Genomic DNA, 26,161 nt, shown 5'->3' with positions numbered 1-26,161 from the left:
GATGTGGTGGAACGGGAGATTCGCATCATGGATGTGCAGCCGACAAATCTGCGGCAACTGTGTGATGCCATCATGTCAATATGGACCAAACTCCCTGAGGAATGCTTCCAGCACCTTGTTGAATCTATGCCACGAAGAATTGAGGCAGTTCTGAAGGCAAAAGAGGGTCCAACCCGTTACTAGCATGGGGTACCTAATAAAGTGGCCGGTGAGTGTATATATATATATATATATATATATATAGTCAAATTCTCATATCATATTTTCTATTTATAATATATGGAATTTATGTGCACAATTTATTATAAATATCCTCAATAATGCTCTTTAGAGAACAACCAAGTTTTTCCCAAAAAAAAATATTTTGGTTAGAAGTTACGAGAAGTTTATTAAGTGTCTTTACCAAGCTTATTAGTATTATCTAAAAAAAAAAAATCATAAGTTTAATGTTAATTGAGTCAAAGATAACTTTAACTCAGTTTTAGGAGCACTTTTTTAGTGTTCATTTCAAGACGACAGCATTTGGTATGGACTCCAGGCTTACATGTGGTCTGTTTACGGGCCTGTGCTCGGCTGTGTTGAGTTGAACTGGGCTTGTTGTATTGTAGCTGCAGGGAATCATTGCAGTTTCACGGTGACTGGGTTGTCAGGGCTCTGTGATGCGCGCTTGAGTACTCATCTCTGTGTGTAGATAACACAGACCCCATCTGTTTGATCTCCCAATCCAGACACGCGCTATATTTAGAGCCTCGTCAGATGTGCTGTTTTAGAGAAATAAGTCTTTTCTAATCAGCCTCCAACCGAGGAGAGGCCTCATTAGCATCAGCTCGCTCTCCCTCTCTCATTCTCCTGCTTTATCTCTACAAGAGCACCTTTGCACTCTCTCATTCTTTCTTTTTCTGTCTCTCTTTATTCTCTCTCTCTCTCTCTCTCTCTCTCTCTCTCTCTCTCTCTCTCTCTCTCTCTCTCTCTCTCTCTCTCTCTCTCTGCTTTCCTTCTGGCTCTCCCCGATTCTCGATTCTTTATTCCTCACCCTCTTTCTTCCTCTCTGTCTGTCATCTCTCTTTTCTCTTCTTCTTTTCATGTGTGGGAGGGCGCTTGTTGCTCCCCCAAGAGATCTCAGGCTTTGTGTGTGAGTGTAAGTGTGTATGTTTGGTGTTCAGAGGAAATGGCACATCTGTGTTTCAGGGCACACTCTCATCCACCTTTCCTACAACTTAATTTAGGCTATGTGTGAATTTGTGTGCTTTCACGTGAGAGTATGAAATGTGTAAAATTCGACCACTGACAAAGTTCTTAATGAATAGTATAAATACATTATTGTACATATTACAGCTACTATTGCACAGTGCTTAAAATGGCAGCCTTCATGATCAGTGCCCTGACTATTGAACTAGGGAGCTGGTTGAGATACACCCCTCTTGTAATGCCCGTTGTAAAAAAAAAAAAATCTTCTAGATAATGAAAATAACTTTTTCAAATTAAAGATATTCTTTTAAATCATCAGAATGACTTTTGTGGGTTATGCTAGCTACAAATGTGCAAGGGTAGCAGTTTTATCAGTTAGCAGTACGCTAAGCTAGCTAGCTTATTGACTAGCTGAATACAAAGTTAGTAGCCTCAACGACTGCTATGCTATGATAGTATACAAACTGGTTAGCTTGATTCACTGAAATGATGGCTGATTTCTCAATTAGAGGAACTTTTCAGTCATTTAAGAAGATTTGAAGAGGGGAAAAAAAATCTACTTTATATAAAGATAGATTAAAATTCTTTTCCTCACGTTTTCAAGGGTTAGGGATGTTATTTCACTATTATGGGTTATCATTTTGTAGCAGTGCTACAGTGGGTACTCAACCAGAATAATACTTTTACCGCCGCCGCTCCCGCGGCGGTAAAATTCTGGTGTGTATTTGTTGCCTTTTACCGCTAAGAGGCGCTACAATTACAGACTTTGAAAAGTGTCAGTTTATTCTCTCTATTGCATAATCTGCCGCAGAGCCGCTGCTCATTCAGAGCGATTGTAAGCTGGTAACAGATGATTTCAAGTGAAACTTGTAGTTAAACGAATTCATAATCACAATAGGCCTACTGAAATTAAATTGAATAAATAGTGAAAACATTTCAACATAAAACATTGCAACCGAAACATATTAGGCTATCAATGAGGGTTTGGAAGAGCATAATACACTGTTTAACAGCGTTCAGACGATAGCTCAGCGGTTAACGCAACAACACTACGCTTCAAACGATCTGAGATCGAATCTCATGGAGCCAATTTGCTGTTGGCCGAATTCGTTTATGTTTTACCGTTCTTGATGCTTAAATAGGTAACTGTTTATTAGCGAGTTGAGTTCATTAACTGTTTACTTATGTAAAGTCAAGAGTTTTGTTTAAATTATCAATGGCAAATTACAACATAAATTTGCTACATTCCAGTAGAGCCGCTGCACGACAAAACTGATGAGGGAAGATTAGCTGATCGCGTCAGAAAATGAAAATAATGAAGCTTGTCTTTAATCTGCTAAATTATTGTTTTGTGAATCATTCACGAAATTGAGGTGATAGACAGTGATACCCGGCCATAGCAACGGAAGAAATTTTTCAAAACAGATCCATAAATTGAACAAATCAGAAAAGACTGATTTTGTTGACTTGGCTACACAAAATAACAGACTAACTAAATAGTATTGCTTTCAATATAAAAACAAATGAAAATGTAAAAGAACACTAAAATTAATTAAGTATGAAACCCCATCGCACATTTTTAAGGTTTAAATAAAGTGGGACAGTTTATTTGTTTAAAACAGCTGGTTGCATTGAGTTTAGAGTTTATTTCCTTTGCGATGCAAAATAAGAAACACAGAATCTTATTCTTGCAATATTTTAAATTTGTATTGCCAAAGAAATTGCAGCTTAATTAAACAATTAAAACAGTACAAAACGAACAAAACGACATAAATTAAGAACATGTGTTTTTCTTTGCCTCTCTCTTGCGCTGGATCTCTTTTTAGCAAAGTTTATTTTGTCTCCCTACAAAAAAATAATAATAAAAAAACCAGTAACAAATGATTTTGCCTTTGTTGCTTCAAAGACACAGCATGCCTTGTTGTATTCACTTACAATAAAACGAGGTTGAATTAAAGAGCTCTTTATCTGCTTCGTTTCGTCAACAGTTAACGTTTAGATAATGCCAGATTGTTGACAATCATACTCACTGCTTCAAACATTCTAAAACTTTATAAAAACAGTTGAAACAACTGGATTGAACACTTTAATTTAAATTTTGTGTGAAAAACTTTAAATAAAAAAAATACACTATATTTATAATTAAATAAGATATAGGGCCTACATTTGGACACATCGAGAGATTTATCCTTAAAAGAATTTAGCCTTTGCCTGCTCATTGGGCTGGCTATCCGACATCTCCATATGAAAGACGAACATTAACACCTATTGTGCACGCACGATAAAGCCACTGTCCCTCCAAACCCCCACAGGCTCTCTGAATCTGAGACTGACTTAAAACAAGAAGTCGCAATTCACACTTAAACCGCTATTAGACATTAGCATTAGGCTATTAAAGTGTTGATAATGAAGGAATTAAATAATGTGAGCTACATGTAGTGATATTTCTGTCATGAAACTTTATTACTAAATATTTAATTTCAATAATTCATTCAATTTCAATAAGTTTTTCTTTTTTATTCAAATAAATCTCGAACCACAGTGCTTAGTTGTGCTGCTGTTAAACTAAATAACATTTATAGAATAATTATGAACTTAAATGAAACAATAGCGCAACATTTCGACAAATAAATTATTTGATTTGTTTTTACATTTTAATTCAGGGCGATTTAGCCTATTTAATTAGAGCGAGATTTTCCCCTTGCCTTGTCCTTTCCTCATTTCTAAGCGCTCACATAGTTAAACATGTTTAAGTATATCCTCGGCTTTCGGTTCAGTTTTGTGACGAGCAGTTCCCGGAGACAGAGACGACAGCAAAAATTTTGTTAGCCTAATATGAATAAAAGTTTACTAGTAGCCTATTAAGTTATTTTAGCTGTTATGAGAAAAATAAATCCAAGTGAACGCGCCGCCGCGTTTGTCGAACACTAATTCAACATAATAAAACCCGACTTTAGAAAAATAGCGACACTCGACGTGATGTGCCAAAACACTTAATTATAAACTTCAATATTTCATTCAAAATAATCTCAAAACGCTTTGTGACATTTTGAAAAGCCGTGCATAGGGCCTACATTAAGGCCACTGGAACCACGAACGTAGGCTACTGTAACTGAAACGCTGGTTTTGATTTTATTGTTTGTCGTTTAAACGTGCCTGTTGCATATCTTTATTTTATATATTTTATATGGTCTATTGGTGAAGTAGCCTAAGCCTATTAGCACTGATTACTGCGGAGGAAGGGGGTGGGGGGTTAAAATAATTCAGCAGAAGCAGGGATGTTTAGACCAGAAGGAAATCCCCGTCCCCCCTGGCAAATCGCACCTTGCTTAAATAAAAACTCAATGTAGGGAATCCAAAAAATAGGCTATATAGGCTATATATATACATATACATATACATATATATATATATATATATATATATATATATATATATATATATTAGGGGTGTAACGGTACACAAAAATCACGGTTCGGTACGTACCTCGGTTTTAAAGTCACGGTTCGGTACGTTTTCGATACAGCAAAAAGTAAGAAATGCCAGAGAAATTTCCTATTTGTTAAAAGAAAAAAATATTTTTTAAATAAGTGTGAGTTTTCCTACATCTTGAAACTTTCAGGTTTATAAATGGGGGTCATCTTTGAAGGATGAACAAATAATGTTTTGGTCATCACATTAAAAATAACATTTAAATATATGAAGAGTTCAGATGCAAAAGCCATTTGAAATTTTCTTCTAGAATGATCATTTTTATCAAGCTTGTATATTTAAGTTCAGTAATTTCACTTAAATGGCAATGAAGATTACCTATTAATTGTCATTTGAGTGAAATTACTGAACTTAAATATACAAGCTTCATAAAAATGATCATTCTAGAAGAAAATTTCAAATGGCACTTAGAGGCGTTTGCATCTGAACTCTTATATTTATTTATATAATATTTGAGGTTTGAAGTGCTGGAAAAAGATGTGTGAAGTACTTGAAAGCATTTCACTATTCCAGCCAAACTGGTTACAGTGAGTGTTACTATATTAAATCCATGGTGAATGTTGCTGGTCTGTGGACGTAAAGTATTACTAGTTCATTCACGGCACAATGTTTCTCCTGGTTCCCACGTCAGCGCTGTTTGATCTAATAGAGATCTACGGTTAATAACGGAGAAATGTGAATGCTTCTCACTAGATCTCGCAGCAATGTTATTACTTCAGTGGCGAATTCAAATGTTTTCTTTACTGGATCTTAGCGCTGTGTTGTAACAGTGTCGCTTGATCGAGTCGATCGGCTCGCGCTGCACAGATGTTGCTGGTCCGAACTGATAAACGACCCGTGAAGCACATAATGAGTAACGCAGTTTCGTTCCGCTTTCATTACGCTTGCCATTTGATGTTGCGCAACGTTGTGGTGATCGCGCCAGCGCGAATTTTGTCGGCAGGAAAAATGGTCCAAGGAATCGTTCGGTTTGAATGCGTACCGAACCGGAAGCATCGAACCGAAACGGTTCAATACGAATACATGTACCGTTACACCCCTAATATATATATATAATTTTTTTTTTTTTTTTTACAGAACTGCTTTTGAAATTACGATTGGTATTAGATGTTAAGTCATTCTGTTGGATACTATTTGTTCCAGTGTAAAATGGAAATGCATGGCAATTTTATTTTATAATATAAGCAAAAACTAGGCCTATATGGTGCATAACAGAGTTTTAGAACTAGACAAATCTCTCTGCATTAATAATAGGATATAAAATGCATTAATAGGCTAATATAAAATTGACAAAAGTCCATGTTTGTGCGGGATTTGAACCCGTGTCATCTAAATGATTGAATCGTAAGTTCTTCCACTCGGCTAACGTTTTATCGTTAGCATATTGTAGACCTTTTACTGTTTTAAAAGATGATATCTTATCTGTATGACCAAAAATTACGGAGTAGGGTAGCTTCTATCCTAGAAAGTTCTTTTAGCTGTTATGAGAAAAAATAAATTCAAGTGAAAGCGCCGCCGTGTTTGTTGAACTCTATTTCAACATGCCAGAATAAAACCCGACTTTAGAATAATGCGTAGCGCCACTCGGCGTGATGTGCCAAAACACTTAATTATAAACTTCAATATTTCATTCAAAAACATCTCAAAACGCTTTGTGACATTTTGAAAAGCCATGAATGTATTAAGGCCACTGGAACCAGGATCGTAACTGAAACGCGCTGCATGTTATCTCTCAATACAGGAGCAGAAGCGCCGGTTCAGATTTTATTGTTTGTTGTTTAAACGTGCGTGTTGCATATTTTAAATATATATATATATATATATATATATATATATATATATATATATATATATATATATATATATATATATATATATATATATATATATATATATATATATATTTGATATGGTCTATTGGTGAATTAGGCAAAGCATTGATTACTGGGGGGAAATCCCCCACCAGCATATAGCACCTTGTTACACAATGTTTTTAAAAACGTAGCCTATGGAACCCCATGAAGTTTTTTTTTTTCTGTTTTTTTTACAGAACTGCTTTTGAAATTACGATTGGAATTATTATACAGATTGATATAAATTCAGTCAATCTGTTGGATAATATTTGTTCCTTTGTGTAAAATGGAAATGCATGGAATTGTATTTTATAAATAGGCTACCCTGTTTGGACAGGATTTGAACCCGTGTCATCTAAATTATTGAAACCTAAGTTCTACCACTCGACCACAACTTTTCTCACTGAAAATTTCCCAGAAGTTCGGTATTTCAGCAGTCAGTGCGCGCACACGAGAGAAGCGCTCTTCAATCCTCTCATTCCTCAATAGTTTAGCGTCATTGCACCTAATTGCGAGAGAGGCCTATTTTAACTTTTGATTCATAAAATGTTCTGCTCTAAAAGTTTGTTATATTCTGTTTAAATGTAGCCTACTTTTACTTTACGTTTTGCTTTCGTTTAATTTAACTGAATCTGTTAGCCTATAGGTTAATCTATTTATATTTTTATTATTTTTTTGTTCTAATGGTTTGTTCTATTCTCTTTCGTTTGTTTATTTTTATTTTATTTTTTACATATTCAATCAGTCTCAACTATTTCATCCTTACTGTTAATTGACATTAGCCCGTTTCAAAATGCGGCAATTGCGGCTGTTTTGCTAAATGCCCCTTTGCGCCACCTGGCGGTCATTTCGCGAAGGACTTTGAAATGCGACTAGTTTATTTTTGCCGCGGTGGATTTGCCGCGGCACGAGTCGCGGCGGTAATAGGCATTCTGGTTGAGTACCTACTGTAGCTACTACAAATAATGGTGTATAATTTTTGCGAGTGTATGTGCAAGGCTAGCAGGTTTGTCAATTAGCGACATGTTTGTCAATTAGCAGTATGCTAAGCTAATATGCTAACCTGTTAGCTTGCATGCATTCATTGTATTATTAAAATAGTTAAGAGAGTGTACATCATAATATGCACTGTCCTTGTTTTTACATCCCTCTGTTCATGTCTGTTGTCTGGCTGCATGTGTGCATTTGCTTTCTCATGCATTTGCATTCTTTTGCTGGCCTCTGATCTAGGCACATTTTCCCTTTCTGACTTTTACAAGGAAGTTATCTTTCTTTGTTGTTGTATTCATGATTGTATGAGTTCATCAGATTTTTTTTTGTTTGTAGATGGAATGGGTCGAGTTCTGGCTCAGGACGTCTACGCCAAAGACAACCTGCCTCCTTTCCCTGCATCAGTTAAAGATGGCTATGCTGTTCGAGGTGATTACCAGTTTCTGCCAAATTCACACAATCAGTCTCGTTTACCCCTTTTCCACCCAAATGGTGCTTCTTACTTGCTAGAACCGTGCTCGGTCTGGAGATTTTCCAACCTCTCTCAGTCTGTACCGCATTTATACTGACTTAAGAGCAGAGCGATCACATAACTGATTATATATAATATAACCTGCCCATAAACATACATTTGCACATTTAGTGTTCAGGGTAGTTCACATTGCCCAAACAAATGCCTGCAAACACAAACAAACATTTTGAGAAAGTTTTAACATCCAAGGTAATTTTATACCACCATTAAATGTATATATGTAGGAGGTAGATACATCAACCAATCAAATCTATATACATCATTTCACACATATGATGTTTGCAGTTCAACAACAAGTTGACCAAGTTTAAAGAGCAGATTTTCCGGTCCGCCACCTTTTGGAACAGGGCCAAATTGGCACCTGCACTGTGCCAATAAAAAAGGTGTAATTGACATATTCATTAGAACTTATGATTATTTCCCTTTTACCCATAATACTTTATCATAATACGCTTAATAAGATATAACCAGAGGTGGAAAGTAACGAATTACAATTACTCGCGTTACGTAATTGAGTCGTTTTTTTGTGTACTTCTACTTTTTTAAGTAGTTTTTCAAATCTGTACTTTTACTTTTACTTAAGTACGTTTTGTCTGAAGTATTGTACTTCGCTACATTTGAAATCATATCCGTTACTGAGTAAAAAATAATAATACAAGGGAGAAAAAAAAAATCACTCTCCGGAAACAACTGCATTGGTTGAAGGGCGGGAGAACAAACGCGCAAGAAAGGTGACGCAGACCCAGCTGAGCTGAAAGCTGAAAGTGAAGCGCCCTCGAATTCTTGTGAAGCGAATTATGGCCAGTATGGAAATACTTTGTAGAAAAAACGCGTGGTTGTCCTCGAGGATAGATATCCAATTTGCAAAAAATGTGGACGCAAAGTGGCTACAAAAGGAGGATACATAGGACACCATCCCTCCTGCAGATAAAGGTAACTTAGGCTATGTCCCGATTAGTATAACTTAAGGCCGAATGACTTACGTGATGCAGAGGGAATCCCGGAATCCAGTCATGAAAATGGAATTTACAACGCAGATGTCACGTAAAACACGCAAAATAATGGATGGATAAATACATGGAAAGTAGAACTGTGCAATAAATCCAATCGCGACATGGTCTGTGAATAGTTAAGCACAAAAATACTGCATGTAAATATATAACCTATTTGTTCTGCTGAGCTGCGCCGCTTTGTCTACTACATACTCAAGTACGCGTAACGTTCATGGTGTTTTCAGCGTCTCACAAACCATTTGAGGATATGAATTCATGAACATTTCCAGAGCTGCTCTGAGAGAACGCCTAATGAGCATTTTCATAATTGAGAAAAACCATTGTCAAATAAACTTTGAAACAGGTCTTCACTACAACATGTCAAAATAAAAGTACGTTTTACTAGGAGAAATTCTAACCGAAATATATTACTATTGTAGGCATAGCTACAATAGAACGTACTTCTCAAAATAATAATAATAACAACAATAATAATACATTTTATTTAAACATTATTTAAAGGGATATATTTTTTTGTCCATGGTTTCATTTAGTAAATCTGTTTTTGCAGCGCTTCTCCAAAAAATAAAAGGACACAAGTTTAAATTTACATTTGATTACCACCGTTTTTGATAATATATTTGGATTAAATCGTTAAAAGAAACATTAATTTTCTGAATAAAATACATTTCATAGGATTATATTATTCTTAAACATTTTAATAAATTATTAATGTTAAAAAATAAGTTGTTAATCTAATTCATTATCAATAATTGAATTTAATTGATTAGACATGTTTTATTGAAATTTTAATAAACAAAACAAACAAATGGTTTCAAGTTTGTTATAGAAAAAGCATTTTTTCAACCAAAAAAACCCCCTGTTTTCATTAATTTAACTGTCATTTTAACTGATGATAATAATAATAATAACCATAATTTAATAATTCAGTTTATTTAATAATTCATTAATACTGTAAACCGTGATATTTTCTGAGACATTATCATACTGTGAAAATCTCCTACAAGCCTACACGGGAGAGTCCCCCACCCCACCCCCGCTGTTAAAAAAGTAACTCAGTAACTTTTACTCTGAGTAAATTTTAAATGGGCTACATTTTACTTTTACTTGAGTAGATTTTTAGACCAGTACTGTTACTTGTACTTAAGTAAAATTTCATTGAAGTAGTAGTACTTTTACTTGAGTAGAATATTTTATTACTCTTTCCACCACTGGATATAACAACCTTATTCTTAACCTTATTACCATTAGAATCTCATTCACCAAACCTGTAAACCTGCTGAAAATAACTCTGTGAGTTATTCTTGTTACTGTTTTTCAGCTGCTGATGGCCCTGGTGATCGCTTCATCATCGGGGAGTCTCAGGCTGGGGAGCAGGTGAGTTAAGCTAACACTCACTAGTCTTCTTACACTGTTGTGCCATGAAAACCTGATGTGAACATGCTGAGTTTCTCTTCCTTACACATACCCTGGAAATGCCTGCTTTTGCACTGGCACCTTGCATCTGCAGGAGACTTGTGTGCTCAGATGGCAAGAAAACTCAGAATCAGTGAGCGTGTTTAATGAGTGCATTACACAGAGAGAGAGAGAGGGGGGGGGGGGGTGATCCCCGTGGGCTGTGTGCAGCAGAGTGCAGGCCAGCACTCCAGTGCTCATGGCTGACGTCCACAGAGTGCGTGTGTGTGTTTGCATTTGTGTCTTGGGTCATTCTGTTGTACTGTTGCTTTCTCAGCTGATGCCATACAGATAGCAATGTACTATGTATGTGTATATGTTATTTTATGTGAATAAATGCAATTTAACCCAGTATCAGAAGGACAAAACATCAGTGTTTTGCTTCCACACCAAAGCTGTACACATGTATGTTTTTTTTTGATACAGTGGTGAAGGGTCTTTTTCTGTGTGTAGCCCACTCTCACAGTTATGCCAGGCCAGGTGATGAGGGTGACGACAGGTGCTCCTATCCCATGTGGTGCAGACGCTGTAGTGCAAGTAGAAGACACAGAACTGCTACGAGAGTCTGAAGACGTAAGTATATCACATTCTCAAGCACAAAATAATTGTTACTATTTTAATTAATATACAATATTTCTAAATAAATGTAAATAAATAAATAGAAACTTCTAATAAATAACTTTTAACTTACTCATAAAAGTAAGTATTCATAAAAGTAAAAGTATTCTAAAAATTAGGGCTGAACGATTTTGGAAAATAATCTAATTGCGATTTTTTTAACCAATATTGCGATTGCGATTTAATATGCGATTACTTTTTAAGTTCTTTATCTTCTGTATTATTCGACAAAGACAAGCAATAAATCATTGTATAGTAGGGATGGGAATCTTTAGGCACCTCATGATATACTTTTTTTTCGTAATTAATATTATTAATAACAGTTAAAAACTTTATTTGTGTAATTATACGTATTTTTAAAAATAATTATTAAAAAAACATGTTAAGAATTTTAAATGGGCTATATAAACGAATATAGCTTCAAAATATAAAAGCTAGTAAATAAAGAGGAAAAACAAACATATTACAAGCAATAAACAAAGAGTGCTTTCAGTATTTAAAAGTATGGCTGTCTGAACGTTCAAGAGCTGTGAGTGATTTGTCTTCTCAGTTTAGATACGATAAGCTGCATTCACACTAGTGCACAGATCCCTTTTGAAATATAAGATGTGGTTTGTCCTGTTGGTTTAAGATATGACTGACCGTGTTTACATTCATTTCGCATCATAAAAGCATTTTGAGATGCCAGTACATTAACCAATGAGTCGCTCACAGCCGCATGCGCGAGCGCTCTTCACAAAGCGCGCGTGAGTATTTTAAATTGAAAGCAGCCTTCTCAGTGATTTTCATATTTTTAATATATAAGCCAACTGCATTCCAAAAGACATAAATAATGCCTTAGTAGAGCATTTGTGAGGAAAATTCCGGCGGGCGAGACCCCGAACTGCAAGAGTAACATCAAGCAAAGCGGCCACCAGTGCGATAAAGCCCGCGAATGTCCTTGTAATTCGCTTAACTAAACCTTTCCGAACTTTATGAAAGATTATTTTTCGTAAGGTTCGAGCGGTTTCGTGTGTGTGTGTGTGTGTGAGAGAGAGAGAGAGAGAGAGGCAGAATACGGCTGTTTCTAAAGCACACGCAGCGTCATCACGCATCTGTTTAAAAACTATAAGCTCAGACTCGAGTCTGAAATTCTCTGAATATATTATTATACATTATATATTAATTATATATATATATATATATATTACAACATAATATCACATAAAATCAAACATAAACTGTTCTTTCCTGTATATGCCAGGCCTATATGCGTAGCGTGCCAAGTTGATGCTACATCTGCAGACTGCTTTTCTCTCGCGTGTCACGTGACCAGAGTGTAATCGCAGCCTTTGCGGTTTAAAAATCGCGTTTCAGCATATCACGATATTATCGCAAATGCAATTAATCGTTCAGCCCTACTAAAAATACAAAAGCTTTTATTTTAGGGATATGGTTAATTTTGAGTAATTTCTACCTTTTGAGGATGCTGCCCATTTTGTTAGTATTAGCTACTTTCTTTGGGCAATTTTCACGTATTTTGACCCGAGAGTGAAACTTCAAAGTGTTCAAAGACAATAATAAAAAAAATATATATATATATTTATTAAAAAAACACAATAAAAAAAAAACACAAGTAATCTACAACTATATAATTACAATAAATTATACAGCAGGATTTTTAAGGTAAATATTTAAGGAAAAATGTTTTGTGTTATGGTTTTAATAAGGATAAAACAAGAAACACAACACATACAACCTTCTAAAAAGTGTGTAGGAACTTTGCATATAAATGAAAGTCCAGTGTCTTTCATTAGTATACAGGTGTCTGGTTATGGGTTGGTTATGAATTACCAACCCATGGTTGGTTATGAATTACAGGGTACAGAGGAGCTGGAAGTGAGGATCCTGGTTCAGGCCCGTCCAGGACAGGATATCAGGTGAGTTGGACTGTAGTTTGCTTCCTCAAGAAAAAGAGACTTTTTAAAAAAAAACCTAATACTTACTTTTTAATTTGATTTTTACTGTGTTTTCCCTTCTTAGCTCTTTCACCGCATTTTTTTTTTAAAAGTTGCCAGCCAACTCCAGAGTTTTTGATCCTCATAACATTTTGTTGTATGAATATTTGAACATGCAATATATCTAAAGAAAGAACAGAGCCTCTGCATTTAAACAACAACAACATGAAAAATGGTTGAAAGAGCATAAATACAATCACTAGTAATACAATTTAATTGCTTTTCATTTTTGACCAATAGGTGGTGCTGTTACCAAATTAATATTGTGTGGTCAGTGTGAGGTGACAATGACACGTACAAAGTTTGGTGTCAATACGCCAAAGTATTGTGCAGTTACAGCCTCAGAATCAGCTTGGCATAATGCCAACAATTTTGTTGATGTGTTATTTGATAAAGGTTTTGTCTATCAAAAAGCTTTTAATAACTTTTTGCCAATGTGGACTGAAGATGATCTGAGCCAATTTTGGTGAAAATTGGACCATCGGTCTAGGAGGAGTTTGAAAAAGAAGGTTTTCAAAGAAATTTGACCAACAATGGCATAACTGGTATCATTGTTCTCGCAATGACTCAAGGAATCTATCAAGTCAAATTGAATTAAAAAAAAATCATCAAAACGCAATCAAATTCATCAAAACGCATTAAATACATTAAAATAAATCAATAGCTATTAGCATTTTTTTTTTCATTTTAACTTTTGCCCACAAGGTGGCCTTGTCTCAACTTTTTGAGTACCTTCAGGGCACAGTGCCGATGACACTTCCCTTGTAAGTATCCATACGACAATACGTTTATAAAATAGAGCTTTTTACGTCAAAATTAAAAATGGTCGGCATCCAAAATAGGCGATATAGGAACATTAGATATTGTTCGACTCTGTTTACTCAACTGAATCAAACGTTGTTGATTTTTGGCAAACCATTCAGAAGTTATAAGCAAAAATAGCTATTTTTTTTATATCTCTTGACCAGTTAGAGGCGCTGTGCCAAAACGCTGCAGATAGCCTCAGTTCATGCTTGTGATCTTAGATATCCATAATAAAGGCTAGATGTCTTATGGCGGAGTCTCTATCGTCATCACCGGCGGCCATCTTGTCACAGGCAAGCTTTCTGGCAGGCTCTGTGGTACCTGATGTAAGATGAGTGATCAGCACGAACACAAATACTCTTATCTCGTTGAAATCTTGACGGATTTACAAGCGGTTTGGTTTCTTACAAACGTTATTAACGTGGCTATAATTCAGGATGATTATTTATTGATACACTTATTATTCATAAGTGTGCAGTGTCATAACTACATCTCTGACGTTTATAACAAACCAAACCGTTTGAAAATCGGTAGAAAATTGAGCAAGTTATGGTTATTTAAAAAATACATGCACCATTAAAACACAATGTTACGAGTGAGCGAGCTGCCTGTGACAAGATGGCCGCCAGCAGCGCGGACGAGACATCTAGCCTTTATTATGGATATCTATGCTTGTGATGACATGTACCAAGTCTCAAGTCTCTATACGCTCAAGTGTTGCAGAGAGATATAGCCTCACATCCATTTTTATTTTGTCGAATTCGTTTGTGCGTTTTTTGAGAACTGTTGGTTTTTATCAAAAACCTTTTATTGTTAATTTTAACCTTTAGACCTTCGGTGCTTGGCTCCTAATAACTGTTTTCTAGTTGGATATATTTTAAAATCACCATTTATTTAAATAAGATTTTTTTTTTTTTACTATTACTTCTATTCAATTTAATGCATCCATGCTGAATAAAAGTATTAATTTCTTTTTTTTTTTAAACGGTAGTGTGTGTGTACATATATCATGTTTGATGCTTGATGTGAATATTCTTAATCAGGCTCATTTGTTTAGAATAATGTAAACTGGTATTTTAAAGGCTGATGTTATAGTCTAGTCACTTGCTTGTGTCACACACAGGCCTATAGGTCATGATATCAAGCGTGGAGAGTGTGTGTTGGCAAAGGGCACTCACATGGGTCCATCTGAGATCGGCCTCTTGGCCACTGTAGGAGTCACAGAGGTGGAGGTGCAGAAATTCCCAGTTGTAGCAGTCATGTCCACTGGCAATGAGGTAGGGCACGCTTTGTTACTCTTTTGCTCATGGTCATTTAAAACGAGTTTGAACGTGTTTATATATGCTTATGTGTGCAGTTGTTGAACCCTGAGGATGACCTCCACCCAGGCAAGATCAGGGACAGTAACCGATCCACACTGTTGGCCACCATTCAGGAGCACGGCTATCCCACCATCAACCTCGGCATCGTCGGAGACAAGTCAGCATCCCTCCTTTACCGCCCACACACACGCACACGCACACACACTCACACAGTCAGCTTTGCACATATCTAAATCTTTCCAACCTCAGCACGCCTCTGAAACTCCAGCTCATATATTAGAATCGATACAGGATCATACAACGTCTCAGCAGAATTTACCGAACGACAGCACTTCCTGCAGTCCTCTGAAGTATTTTTCCACCATTATTTGTATTCACATACATATACTGTAAGGATGTTTACAAAAACATGTATAAGGAGCAACTACAAATAGGTTTACATTGAAAGTTTCAGTGATAAGTGATTAAAAACGAGTTTGACTGAAGTATTTAATGCATTTAGTATAAATATAAAATATAACAAGATATTGTGTATTTTGAAATGTATTATTTATTGCTTTATGTAATTCTGCTGACATATCCAATGAAGTCTATCAAAAAAAAAAAGAAAAAAAAGGAAGGACAGAAGAACAGGTGTTTTATTTTATTTTTTCAGTTGAAGTATTGCCGGTTAAATATTAATAATAAACAAAAAAAAGTTCAAAGGTTTGGGGTCAGTAAGATTTATGCTCACCAAGGCTGCATTTATTTGATCAAAAATATAGTAAAAACGGTAATATTGTGAAATATTATTGCAATTTAAAATAACTTTACTCTTTTGATATAATTTAAAAAGTAATTAATTCCTGTGATGACAAAGCAGCCATTGCTCCTATTTTCAGTGTCACATGATCCTTCAGAAATCATTTTATTATGCTGATTTGTTTTTAAGACACATTTCTTATCATCAATACTAAAAACAGTTGTGCTGCTTAATTTTTTTGTGGAAACTGTAATACATGCTTTTTTTTCAGGATTCTTATATGAATACAAATTTCAAAAGAACAACATTTATTTGAATCTTTTGTGACGATGTAAAAAAGATTCAAATAAATCTTTTGCAACAATGTAAAAGTCTTTACTGTCACTTTTGATCAATTAAATGTGTCCTTGATGAATAAAAATATTAAATTCAGGTTATTTCTTGCATTCAATTTGCACTAGCAACAGTGTAACGCCGGGTTCACACATACTCCGTTTGCAGTACGCAGTGCAGAAGCAGCACGGGTTCATGTGCTTTCACATATGACACGTTTGCAGTGTGCAACTGATCCTTTTCTGTATACCACAAACACAACATTTATTTGTAATTTTTATTTCAAATCAAGAAGTTGTTACTGAAAATGCTTTTTCAGCATTGTCATTCTCTTTGTACACATTACAGTTATGCAACGTTTCATAGACTTATTCACGTTTAAGTACACTAAATTTAAACAATATATTATTCAATTCATTACTTCTAGTTTTATACATTGGTTGCTCAAGAAAGTGGGATAACATTTAAACATACTTTTCTTTTAAAGTGAAACTTGCACTTTGACTAAACAAGTGACTCATGCCTTTTTTGGGGATTTAAATCTACATACAAGAAATGCGGGTCATAAAGAAGTTTGTTTTTCCACCTCTACGAAGAGACGACTTGTTTTATCTAAATATGAGGTAAGGTGTAGTTTCCCTTGCTTTACTCTGGGCAAAAAGCCTTGTGTTCATTTTTATGTGAACAATACACTGTCACTTTAATAGACAGTGCGGAAACAATACGCACTACTCCTGGAACACATTGCCGGACCGCATCCGTGTGCGGTGTGAATGCTATAATCTGTTAACAAGGGCACGGGAAATAAAGTATGTGTGAACCTGGCGTAAGCAAACATTTGACACTTTCAACCAATATGCCAGTAATGGATGTGGCAAAGAGAAAATGGAAGTCATTTGGCATGAACATGTTTTCTAACTCTCCCTGCAGCCCAGACGACCTGCTGAACGCCCTAAACGAGGGCATTAGTCGTGCTGATGTCATCATCACCTCCGGGGGCGTGTCCATGGGTGAGAAGGTCAGTTGATTGGAGTTGTCTGGAAGTGTATGCAAGGTCACATGCTTGAAATGTCTGAGCTTTTCAATAAAGGAATGCGGCCTCACAGATCAATCTGCTTCATGTCAAGGAGAGGATTCCATTGGCTTACCCAAAGGCCAAGAGATCTCAGATCAAAACACTTTAAAGGGTTAGTTCACCCAAAAATGAAAATTCTGTGAGTAATTACTCACCCTCATGTTGTTCCAACCCCGTAAGACTTTTGTTCATCTTCGGAACACAAATTAAGATATTTTTGATTAAATCTGAGAGCTGTCTCACTCCTCGATAGGCTTCAGAATTTTCATTTTGGGGTGAACTAACCCTTTAAGAGCTTATGCCACAGGTCACCGTGTGTTTTACTGCCATCTAGTGTTACTGCTTGTTTTTTGCCACAAAGCAACACTTGTTAATCTGACCTTTTATTTTGGGTCTTTGCCCAGGCAGCAGTGCACTGACCGCCTCTTGCTCTTGATTTTCCGCCCTATTAATTAGAGCTCTTTAATTACCCAATGTTTCACTTCACCAGGCGGGGATAGATGTGTTGTTGTACTACATAAGAGGAGAAATGCAAACACACACGCGCCACTAACGTCTGTTTTCTTTTTCTTTTTTCCCTACTTAGGACTACCTGAAGCAAGTGCTGGATATAGACCTCCATGCCCAGATCCACTTCGGTCGAGTGTTTATGAAGCCAGGGTGAGTGAGAGAAGCAGTGTTAGTCATACAGAGCTAGACTTGCGTAAACTGACATGAGGGGAGGCATTTGGTTGTGCTCTGCCGAAAAACTCTTACAAGTGTTTAACGCCATGAACTCCAAAATTTTGGCAAAGCTAAAATATTGATAAGAACCACTGCACCCTGACTCCCAAAAGTTGCAAAGTACCCTGCCAATCATTTTTCTTCAGCTCTTGCTATTTTTGTGTGCAATATGCATCAGATGGTTTTTGAACATTGGCATGTAATCTGATTCAAAGACAAAGCAAAATAAACAGAAAAAGAGCTACATGTTGTTTATATCAGTGTTCTTTTAGTATTATTTATATAGTTCTATAGTTTTATGTTACATTTACTTTTATTTTTGTTTGTTTTTTCAGTTTTTATTTTTGTTTGTTTTAGTAATTTGTAAATGTGCTTTTGTCATTTTATTAGTTTAAAAAAATATTTTTATTTCAGTTGTATTTTTAGTAATACATGTATTTAGTCATTTATTTATAGAAATGTATTTTTATTTCAGTTAAATAAAATAGTCAACATTTTAATTTTTGTTTGTCTTTCATCTCATATTTATATTTTATTTTATTTTTACATTTATATTTTATTTTATTTCAGCTTAAAGGCACAATATGTAAGATTTTTGGATTCAAATATCCAAAAACCACTAGAACAATGTTGTATATTTTGTTGACTTGTGTAATTGTTTTTTTTTAATAGATTTAGTTAATAACACCAGTTTTGATTGCATGGCTCTCTAGAATATTTGATTCTGATTGGTCATTTGTGGCATTCATCTCATTTGAGTTTGATTTCACTACAATTGATGACTGAGATACAAGATGATGCCAGTGGCGTTAGTATAAACCAAAAGAGCTTGAGTCTATAGTGTGATCTCTGATCGCCGAATGCCCTAAATGATCAATCAGAATTAAGTGTTTTAGAGAGTCGTGTAATAATTTGTGATAATAACCCTTTTTGTTTTTAATGATTTTGGTTTTCCCTGGAATTCCGAATATTAAAGCTTTATTCTATTTCTGTTTCAGTTTGCCTACTACGTTTGCCACCTTAGACATTGACGGTACAAGAAAGCTGATCTTCGCCCTTCCAGGTACAATACGCCATCTATTCGACATGCGAACAGAGAAGTATTGACAGGAAAAATGTTCTCATTTTACACAAATGAGAACACGTACATACACAAACCCAGGTGACTGAGTTTCCTGTTTTCCCCATGTATGTATTGTACCAATTAGAACAATTTCCCTTATTCTAAGTATATACATAAACCTACATATCTATATAGTACCATCTCCAAACTAAATGGTCCCTTCTCCATTAAATATAATCAGCCCACGGTTACCCACTTATGTACCCTTCTGCAAACCTACATTTCCCTTCTTGCCCACTGGCCCGATCAGCTTCCCCAGGCTTGCCCCCATCCCGAGCCCACTGTGCTCCCACCTTGTGCCTTCAAAAACCAGGTGGTCGAGGCAGTGGTGACAGTGGCAATTTCTATATTCCCCTTTAAAGGTAATTTCACCTACAGAGACACAGGGGCGACTCTTCTGGAGACTGTGCCCCTGAGTGACAGCGAGGCCAGCAGACTGCCTGTGCCTCCTCCCCCACGAGGAAGTAGGTGCTCTTAATTCAGGAAATAAGCCCTGTCTTCAGCCCGCGCTCAGAAAACGGAAATGGACTTGAAATTTTGACACAAAACCCTAATTAACTGGTTTTCGAAATCAGAACAGGATTTAACACGAAATCTCTTTTTAGTGCACTTGGGCTCATTTGGGACCAGTATGATATAATTATTACGGACACAAGATATTAATAAAACATGAAAAAGCCTTGTCTAATCTAACAACCTCTAAAACACAATGAAATGAAACATAGGAAATAATATTTTTGTTCTGATTTTCCAATGTGACGCTTTCTGTTCTGTTTTCTGAGAGAAGCTTTGTGTTTTTGCTTTTTCTTTTTTTTGCGTCCATGGCACTCCTTGTAGTTATTAGTTCTTTTGCAACCTCTCAAAGCCCTTCCGTTTGTGTACCGTGATGTGGCTTAGTGTCTTGAAATTGCTATTTGTCTGAAATAGTCCTGTCCTCCTTTTGCTTTCAATGCCCCTCTTCCCTTCCTGTTGATGTGGTGCAGCACCTCTGCACTCGACACACTCTTCTTTGACTGATTTCAGTAGTGTGCTACACATTTGTCTTATCAGAGAGTCTTGGGTTACTTTATTTGATTGGTTTGGTCCGAACCAGAGTTCAATTCCTTCCCCCAGCCCCAGTATTACTGGGCTCCGCAATCTACACGAATACAAATGTACATTTGCATCATCAACATGAGTGTAGCTTTCACACCAACCTGACAAACTGAACTCTGACATAAAAAAAGACTCTTTAAATGGGCAGTTGACCCAGAAATGAAGATTTTGTTATCGTCTACTCACCCTCGTCTCGTCACAAACTCGTATGACTTTCCTTTTTCCAAAGAACACAAAATAAGCTTAGTAAAATCTTTATTCTGCTCTTTTTAATTTGAATGACCTTATTTTGAAAAAAATTTTTTTTTTTTTTTCAGCAATGATATATTAAGTGTTACAAAAGATTTCTATTTCAAATAAATGCTGTTATTTTGAACTTTAAAATAATCAAAGTATCCTGAAAAATAAATATATTCATATATATATATATATATATATATTTATATGAATGTAATATAATTAATATACAGTTGTGGTGAGAAATAATGGCACCCCTGGTAAATATGATCAACAATGGCTGTAAAAAATAAATCTGCATTGTTTATCCTTTTGATCTTTCATTAAAAAAAATTTGCAAAAATGGAATCTTTCAGTGAGGTAAAAGAATTGAAAGTGGGGGGTAAATCGCATTATTTTCTCCAAAACACGTTGGCCACAACTATTGGCACCCTTTTATTAAATACTTTTTGCAATCTCCTTTTGCCAAGATACCAGCTCTGAGTTTTCTCCTATAATGCCTGATGAGTTTGGAGAACACCTGACAAGAGATCAGAGACCATTCCTCCATACAGAACCTCTCCAGATCCTTCAGATTCCCAGATCCATGTTGGTGCTTCTTCTCTTCAGTTCACTCCACTCATCAGGTCAGGGAACTGGGACGGCCATGGCAGAAGCTTCATTTTGTGCTCCGTAACACATTTTTGTGTTGATTTTGATGTTTGTTTTGGATCGTTGTCCTGATGGAAGATCCGACCACGGCCCATTATAAGATTTCTAGCAGAAGGCGTCAGATTTAGATTTTTTATCTGTTGATATTTGATAGAATCCATGATGCCATGTATCTGAACAAGAAGTCCAGGACCTCCAGCAGAAAAATATGCCCACAACATTAAAGATCCAACAGTATATTAAATTGTACACATGGGGTACTTTTTATCCTTGTATGCACCAAACCCATCTAGCGTGTTTGCTGCCAAAAAGCTCTTTTTTTAGTTTCATCTGACCACAGAATCCTGTGCCACTTGAAGTTCCAGTCATGTCTGCCAACTGAATTTGCTGGAGTTTGTTTTTGGACGAGCGAGGTGGATTTTTCTTGAAACCCTCCCAAACAACATCTGGGGATGTAGGTTTTTTTTTTTTTTTTTTTTTTTTTGGGTAGGCTTCTGACCCCAAGACTCAACTAATCTCTACAATTCTCCATCTGTGATCCTTGAAGAGTCTTTGGCCACTCAAACTCTCCTCCTCACCGTGCATTAAGACAATATAGACACACGTCCTCTTCCTGGCAGATTCGTAACATCTTCAGTTGATTGGAACTTCTTAATTATTGCCCTGATGGTCAAAATGGGGATTTTCAATTCTTTAGCTATTTTCTTACAGCCACTTTCTATTTTGTGAAGCTCAACAATCTTTTGATGCACATCAGAACTATAATCTTTGGTTTTACTCATTGTAATGGATGATTAAGGGAATTTAGCTTGTGTTTCCTCATATTTAAACTCCTGTGAAACAAGAAGTCATAGCTAGACAATTTCATGTTCCTAGTCACCCTGGTGTGCTAAAAAAAAAAGGTAAATATTAATGGGAATATACTTCAGAGATATTTTACTCGTAAAAAATTCTAGGGGTGCCAATAATTGTGGCCAACGTGTTTTGGAGAAAAAACATTTATTTCATATTGTGATTCCCCATATTTACCAGGGGTGGCATTAATTCGGACCACAACTGTATATATATTAATATAGTTTCGAATAAAATATTACTTAGCACAACCATTTTCAACGTAGTTAATGATAAGAAATGCACCAAATCATGGCTGCTGAAAATTTAGCTTTTCCATCTCAGGAATACATTACATTTTAAAATAGATAGTATTACTGTTTTTACTGTGTTTTTGATCAAATAAATGCAGCCTTGGCGAGCATAACAGACTTATTTCAGAAACATAAAATAAATCTTACCAAACCCAAACGTATGAATGCAGTTTACAATAATTAGATTTGAGATGGCAGATATTGGTATATTTTCAGCAAATAATGATTAAAATTGCTGTCAGTTCCTCTTGGAAACCTATTGCATGACTTTAGACATTTTTTAGTGGTACTTTTATGCTGTTTTGTTGTTTGTAGAGCTTGACTGCCACTGATCATTGTATACATGAAATGAATGGAAAAGAGCAGCACAAACATTCTGCTAGTTTGGAACGACATGAGGGTAAATAAATGACAAAATTTAAATTGCTTTATAGACATCAGTGGTGCTTTATCAGGAGACAGAACTGATTTCCTATCTACTACTGATCCACAGTTTAGATTCTGCACCCCACAGTCACAGCCATAGTCTTCACCTCAACAGTCATCTCTCCTTTCTCTCTCAGGTAACCCAGTGTCAGCTGTTGTAACCTGTAACCTCTTTGTCATTCCTGCATTAAGAAAGATGCAGGGGATACTGGACCCACGGCCCACCATCATCAAAGCCAGGGTGAGCACAGCCAGAAAAGCTCAAGTTTTTGTGACTTGCATTGTGTTTCTGTACTTCTGGGATGTCATCAGTGTGTGTCCTTTTCTTCGCAGCTGTCATGTGATGTAAAGTTGGATCCACGTCCAGAATATCATCGCTGTATACTGACATGGCACCACCAGGAACCACTTCCCTGGGCACAGAGCACAGGTATACATAATTAGTTATGTGTATATTCACAGACACATGCTATAAGTAACTTATCAGTATGCTAAATAGCAATTCCCTGCTCTGTTTCTCAGGAAACCAAATGAGTAGTCGGCTAATGAGCATGCGAAGTGCCAACGGCCTTCTGATGTTGCCTCCGAAAACAGAGCAATACGTGGAGTTGCACAAGGGTGAAGTCGTGGACGTCATGGTCATAGGACGGCTATGATGTCATCTTAAGGGGACAGACCAAGTATAGAGCAAGAAAGTGGTGCATGTCCACATATCATTACTATTCTGTAATATGCAACGGCACAGCTAGTTTTTATTGATTTGGGAGAAGTTGATCCAGTATAATCAACATTTCGAACAGACGAATATGTGAAATTTATGAAAATACGACTTCGAAGACATAGTATTTCAAAGACAGAAAATATTATACCTTTTAAAGTGATAATATATATATATATATGAAATATAAGAGATTTATTCTGTAATATATTGTTATAATTATTATGATTATTAATATAATGATGAATATTATCATATTAAGCAACTCTGTTCTCTTTCATTGCAATTGCTTTGTGTGTTCAATGCTAGAACTTATAGATAGCCGTAGCATTTTAATAGACAGCTGTTGGCGCCTGTCACACTTACATCAGAAAGCTTATTTTCTCATCGGTAGAAAATGTGTCACTGAGGAATGAAAAGCTCTTCAAAATGACAGCGGGGACCCCTTTGGATCCCCGACGGGAGCTGGATCTTTTCATCTCTCCTCAAAGTGCACCAAGGTGACCCAGCTTCTTTCCCTTTAGTATTATATGCTCCATAAATACTTCATTATGCTTCATAAAGGGTTTACAAAACCGCTTTGCTTGTCGTTTATCTTGTGAGTCGTGTTTATGTGCGCAGTGCCAAAAGCCAGGGCTGTGGGGGGGGTGGGGGGGGGTGGGTCTTGTGGTCATGACGCCGAAAAGCAGCGGGTGTCGCCGATATCACAGACTTTGTACGGATCGTTTTTGCAAAACGATGATGGGTGAGGGTCTGTGTAAAGTCTGTGCTACTTCAGCACACACAGAGGCATGTCCTGTGTTACAGGCTACCTCAGTCTGAAACATACTTCATAATAAACTGGCCCTCATAGCTCTGCCCTTATTACTCTCTATTTTACCCACTACCCTTACATTTAAACTCGCCCAGCCCAATCCTAGAGGCTGAGCTCCCTGGAAACTTTTATTTGTTAACTTCGAAGATGAAGACAGCTTATTTAAGTGCTGACAGCCTTTTTAAACAAATTACATAAAATGTACAGTCAAAAAAATGCAAGAGTGATATTGTACAGACAAGTGACCAGCACTCCTAAGGAATATACTATGGTATTGAAAAGATATTGAAAAACTCTGTACTATAATATCATTTTCTGTAATACTGATCTAATGCGAGAATTAAAATTCTTGATCATTATGTAAAGATGTGGTTCAGTTTCTTTTTTTAAATAAACTCTGAAAGCTGATTGAGTTCTCCATATCTGTCATTTATTTTCATGCATGTATGATTTATGTTTATTATTTACTAAATATATTTTTTTAAATATTCTTTTTTTAAATATGTACTAACTTAATAAATATTCAATAATATATTTTTTGATACTCTCTTGAAATATAAGCTATTTACTTTTAGCATTATTAAAGATCGACATACTAGGCAATATAGCAGGCAAAAAGCAGTTTGTCAAGTTAGGTGATTACCATAGACTGTAAAAATAAATAATAAAAAAATAGGTGAATACCTGAATGTACACTATTCACAGTGGACAATTTGCTATACCATAAGTCTATGCTTCTTTTTTTTTTACTTAACGTTTTGGATCTACAATATTATTGTAGATCCAAAACGACAACATTGAAAGTGGTTACAATCTAAAACCTGAACAAGCCTTAAAAAATTCCAATCCTTTCGGTTCAATTGAAACCGACCGGTTTGTAATCGACTCTACGTTCTCAAGGAAAACCACACCTGATTGGACGGTGGAGTTTAAGCATGGTGGATCTGTCCAATCAGAAGCGTCGTCTCATGCAGTTGCCGGAGGCGCTGTTGAGCCGCTCTCCGTCAGTCTCACACACACAATACCGAGACTCGAGTCTCTAGCCACAGCGACCCGTCACACAACATGACAACAATCTAATGTGATATTCTGTGAACAAAACCGCTTTTGTTGGAGTATTTTTACATTAATTGGACTAAAAGAACGGCACATCTTACTGAAGAGGTAAGCTAAGCGACACTTTCAAGTTGTTTTGGCCGTTAAAACGCGGCGTAAGTTAAGTGTTGTTTGCAACAGGTTGCCTGGGAAAGAAAGCAGCGCTGCACTTCGGGAAGTGGCCAGCTAGCTGTGTTAGCAATGCAAATATTCAGCATAGCCCTAAAACACACTCTCATTTGTATCAAATAAAGCTCTATAGACATTCAAGAGACAGTTTATAAGATTTAAAAGTTCTATGTTTCACTGTTTGTTTAGTTTTGAGGGCACGCCAAGCTCATACAACGGCTGTCTCTCAAAACCTAATGAGCTGCCTACCTAGACAGCATTTGTAGGCATCAAGCGCTTTCTACGCCCAAAAAGTGGCAGTTCACTTAGGTCTTGAGATAGATGCCCTGCTGGTTTGGATTAAGTAATAATGATTATGAAGCTACATGTTTAAAATGGCAAAACTATGGATTTAAACAACCTGTTGAAATTGCCTAGAAGTTTCTTTGATCGATACACGGACTGCCATTGTCCATCTAACGTTACCTTCATTACAGCCATTAGGGCACAAATGTCGCATTGTTGCCTTCGGGAAGGTTCAGAAATCTGATAGCGCGAACTCGTCATACTCTCTGGTGTGATTACTGAGATACCATGGATCAAAGCTGACAT

The 26,161-nt window shown here is 36.2% G+C and overlaps 2 protein-coding genes across 18 annotated transcripts in view; both read left to right on the top strand.

Annotated features, from left to right (window-relative positions):
• The window catches only part of gphna (gephyrin a), a 107,807-nt gene extending 83,053 nt beyond the window's left edge, over window positions 1–24,754 (top strand). For 9 of the 16 annotated variants that reach the window (XM_056245653.1, XM_056245648.1, XM_056245651.1 and 6 more), the window contains 13 exons: window positions 7,860–7,952; window positions 10,390–10,445; window positions 10,977–11,096; window positions 13,002–13,060; window positions 15,066–15,219; window positions 15,300–15,421; window positions 17,270–17,357; window positions 18,001–18,074; window positions 19,136–19,200; window positions 19,623–19,724; window positions 22,952–23,055; window positions 23,148–23,244; window positions 23,337–24,754. In XM_056245653.1, the coding sequence (XP_056101628.1) occupies window positions 7,860–7,952; window positions 10,390–10,445; window positions 10,977–11,096; window positions 13,002–13,060; window positions 15,066–15,219; window positions 15,300–15,421; window positions 17,270–17,357; window positions 18,001–18,074; window positions 19,136–19,200; window positions 19,623–19,724; window positions 22,952–23,055; window positions 23,148–23,244; window positions 23,337–23,470 (1,268 nt within the window). In that variant the 3' untranslated portion in view covers window positions 23,471–24,754. The remainder of the gene's footprint in view (window positions 1–7,859; window positions 7,953–10,389; window positions 10,446–10,976; window positions 11,097–13,001; window positions 13,061–15,065; window positions 15,220–15,299; window positions 15,422–17,269; window positions 17,358–18,000; window positions 18,075–19,135; window positions 19,201–19,622; window positions 19,725–22,951; window positions 23,056–23,147; window positions 23,245–23,336) is intronic. The other 7 variants (XM_056245657.1, XM_056245658.1, XM_056245654.1 and 4 more) reach the window with 1 other exon arrangement.
• A 600-nt stretch (window positions 24,755–25,354) lies between these two features.
• pals1a (protein associated with LIN7 1, MAGUK p55 family member a) overlaps window positions 25,355–26,161 on the top strand; it is a 32,516-nt gene continuing 31,709 nt past the window's right edge. For both annotated transcript variants that reach the window (XM_056245642.1, XM_056245641.1), the window contains exon 1: window positions 25,355–25,510. The gene's annotated coding sequence lies outside the window, so the exon portion shown is untranslated. The remainder of the gene's footprint in view (window positions 25,511–26,161) is intronic.

This window comes from Rhinichthys klamathensis, unplaced genomic scaffold (assembly GCF_029890125.1).
Source record: "Rhinichthys klamathensis goyatoka isolate OS25496 unplaced genomic scaffold, OSU_Roscu_1.1 h1tg000032l_1, whole genome shotgun sequence".
Lineage (NCBI taxonomy): Eukaryota > Metazoa > Chordata > Actinopteri > Cypriniformes > Leuciscidae > Rhinichthys > Rhinichthys klamathensis.
This window is presented reverse-complemented; position numbering and strand designations above follow the sequence as displayed.